At 51.8% G+C, this 3,232-nt stretch overlaps 1 protein-coding gene across 1 annotated transcript in view; it reads right to left on the bottom strand.

The window, feature by feature from the left end:
* Nucleotides 1-3,232, bottom strand: part of DNAH17 (dynein axonemal heavy chain 17) — a 128,661-nt gene that overhangs the window by 24,245 nt on the left and 101,184 nt on the right. Inside the window, 1 exon segment of the mRNA XM_007959838.1 lies at nucleotides 40-162. Within this exon segment, the coding sequence (XP_007958029.1) occupies nucleotides 40-162 (123 nt within the window).

The raw sequence follows: 3,232 nt of genomic DNA, 5'->3' as shown, positions 1-3,232 counted from the left end.
CACGCTGTCAGGAAGGGCTCGTGATGCCTTGGTACCAACCTTGATGCCGCCCCAGCCCTGATTCAACAGGAAGTCCACGGGCGAGACCACCCCCGCCTTGAAGGGGAACCGCAGGAGGAAATCCAGTTCCACTGGGTTCAGCTCCTTCTTCATGGACAGAACCTGCGGGAGCGTCAGAGCACAAACACTCAGGCGGTGGCCCCGGAAGTGGCCCCTAGAAATGAGGGCTCCCTGGCCCAGGCTCCTTGTCCTGCCCCCTGGGCCTGAGACGGGCCACTCCATCTTGTCATTTTTTTTTTTTTAAATTGTTGTAAAATATACATAACCTAACATTTCCCCTTGTGACCATTTTAAAGTGAACAATGGCATTTAGGACATCTCCCAGGGTGTCCAACCACCATCTCTGGTTCCTGAACATTCTCACCACCACGAAGGGAAGCCTGTGTGCAGGAGCGGTCACCCGTCCCCTGTCCCCCGTCCCCTGACAACCACCAGCCTGCTGTCTATAGGTCTGCTGTGCGGTTTTGCATGGATCCAAACAGGTGGCGCTTTGTGACTGGCTTCCCCACCAGCCTGAGGCTTGCACAGGGTGCGTCTGATGTGTCTCAGAGCTACACCCCTTCATGTGGCTGAGTAGCAGCCTGTCTGGATGGACCACAGGGTGTGATGGGTGTGCATTGGGGATGTTCTGCCTCTTAACTGCTGTGAGTAGTGCTACAGTGAACGCTGTGCACAAGCTTTGGTTCGAACACCCGTTTCCACTTCTGGCTTTGTCCCGAGGCATGGAGTGCCTGGGCCGTGTGGGCCCCCGGCAGGCACAGGCCCGGTCATAGTGAAGGAGCTGTGTTAGGGAGCAGCACGGCTCCCTCTTTCTCAGATGGATGGCAGGGGACCAAGGGGCCATGGTCACTTCTGTCTCCTCCATTAAGCCCCCTCCTCAGACTACAGACAATTCTCCCAAGTCAGGCTTGCTTTATTTATTCATTTTTTGATTTTTTCATAGTGACAGTATAGGGCAGAGGAGCGAGTCAGACTTTTAATCAAATACAAAGTTCTTTAAAACAAACAAACAAACCAACTCATTGCCACTGAGATGGTTCCAACTCACAGCAACCCCTCCTTAGGTTTTCGAGGCAGAGCTCTGGTCGTCTAGTGGCTAAGGCACTTGACTGCTAACCAGGAGGCTGGCAGTTCCCACCAGCCACTCCTCGGAAGGAAGGTTGGGCAATCTACTTCCGTAGTGATACCACCTTGGAAACCCAAGGAAGGGTCGCTATGAGTCGGGTCCGACTCCACAGCTCATAACAACAACAACATCTCTATGGAAGTAGATTGCCCAGTCTTTAGGCTTGAAAAAAAAAGGTTTTCTGTCCCAGGACACTAGGGGGCGCTGGGGCGCACTGGGGAACCCTTATTTCAGTGACCTCCCAGGGCAGACAAGTCCTATTCAACTTGCTATTGCAAGATGCACGTAGGAAAGAACCGTGCTAATTTGGACCCTATTACTTCACAGTTTGGCACTGGATTGAGAGCTAGGTTTACACCATACCCAGACGATACATGAGTAAGCAGTGCTTCCTAACGACACATTGGACCTGACCACAGCAACCCCTCCTTGGGTTTCCGAGATGGTATCACTATGGAAGTAGATTGCCCAGCCTTCCTTCCGAGGAGTAGCCGGTGGGTTTGAACCGCCAGCCTTCTGGTTAGCAGTCAAGTGCCTTAGGCACTACACTACCAGAGCAGGGCCTGTTTAATTGATTTAATGGAAAGACAACAATGTTCTTCAAATGTTTCAGCTGGCCTGATGTAAAACGCAAGGAAGAATATTCATTCATTAGTCCATTTGTTTCCTTAAGAATATTCCTCAGTGTCACACGCCACGCCTTCAGGAGGACTCTCTCGGCCCTTGCTGTTGTTGGGTGTCGGGGAGTCGAGTCCGCCCCTAGAGGACAGAGTAGAACTGCCCCACAGGCTTTCCCAGGGTGTAATCTTTATGGGATAGCGTGCTGCGGTGGTTAAGGCACTCAGCTGTTAACCAAAAGGTCAGCGGTTTGGACCCACCAGCTGCTCTGCAGGAGACCAATGAGGCAGTTTGCTTCCATAAAGGTCATAGGTCTGGAAACCCTATAGGGCAGTTCTGCTCTGTCCTATAGGGTCTGTAAGAGTTGCAATTGATTTGAGGCCAGTAGGTTTGAAAAACTAAAACCTCACAAACTTCATCTCTCTGCCTTCAAGGCAAAAATTATGTCTTAGCAGTGACTGAGAGACGGAGTGACTGAAAGTACTTAGGGAGTTCTGGTGGCTCAGTGGATCAGGCTGCTGAACAGAAGGTCGGTGGTTCAAACCCACCAGCTGCTCTGCAGAAGAAAGATGGGGCAGTCAGCTTCTATAAAGACTGACAGCCTCAGTAGCTCGATGAGGGATCACTATGAGTCGGAATCGACTTGCTGGCAGTGGGTTTGTTTTGATTTTGGAGAAAGCAATTGCTTTTTCAAAAACTCCCACAGAGAACATTCTGATAACCAAAACCAAAAAACCAAACTCACTGCCATCGAATTGGAGACAACTCATAGCCACCCCTCCTTGGGTTTCCAAGACGGTATCACTACAGAAGTAGATTGCCCCATCATCCTTCTGAGGAGTGGCCGGTGGGTTTGAACTGCCCGCCTTCTGGTTCGCAGTCAAATGTCTTAGGCCCTACGGGTGGCATAGTGGATAAGGCATTTGGCTGCTAGCCAGAAGGTCAGAGGTTCAAACCCACCGGCCACTCCTCGGAAGGAAGATTGGGCAACCTACTTCCGTAAAGATTTACAGCCTGGGAAACCCAATGTAGGTTGTTATGAGTTGGAATTGACTCAATGGCAGTGAGTTTGGTTTTATTCTGATAACAGATGTCTGGAAATGCTTCTGCCTGACATGATGGAACACTGAAGGTGAGGCCTGTCACCCGTACAACCCCCACCTAACGTTTTCAAAACAAAAAGGGGAAACCTCCCCTCGGACGCCTTGCCTGCTTGCCCAGGCTTGACTCAGGACGGCCCCGGCACAGTGCACACAGGCCTGCCCAGCCCTTCACGGGCCAGGCGGGGGTCTCGCTGAAATGCAGGTTCCAACTCACAGCGGCTGGGGCAGCCATAACCTGCATTTCCCACGAGCCTGGGGGCTGCATGGGGAGGGCTCACGTCACCTGAAAGGTCACTTGTGCCAGGAAGATGAGTTTGTCGCGCTC

This window comes from Orycteropus afer, unplaced genomic scaffold, assembly GCF_000298275.1.
Source record: "Orycteropus afer afer isolate SDZICR_OR568_19922 unplaced genomic scaffold, OryAfe1.0 scaffold00018, whole genome shotgun sequence".
NCBI classification, from domain to species: domain Eukaryota; kingdom Metazoa; phylum Chordata; class Mammalia; order Tubulidentata; family Orycteropodidae; genus Orycteropus; species Orycteropus afer.
The sequence above is the reverse complement of the archived record's forward strand: the minus strand, read 5'-3'. Positions and strand labels throughout refer to the sequence as shown.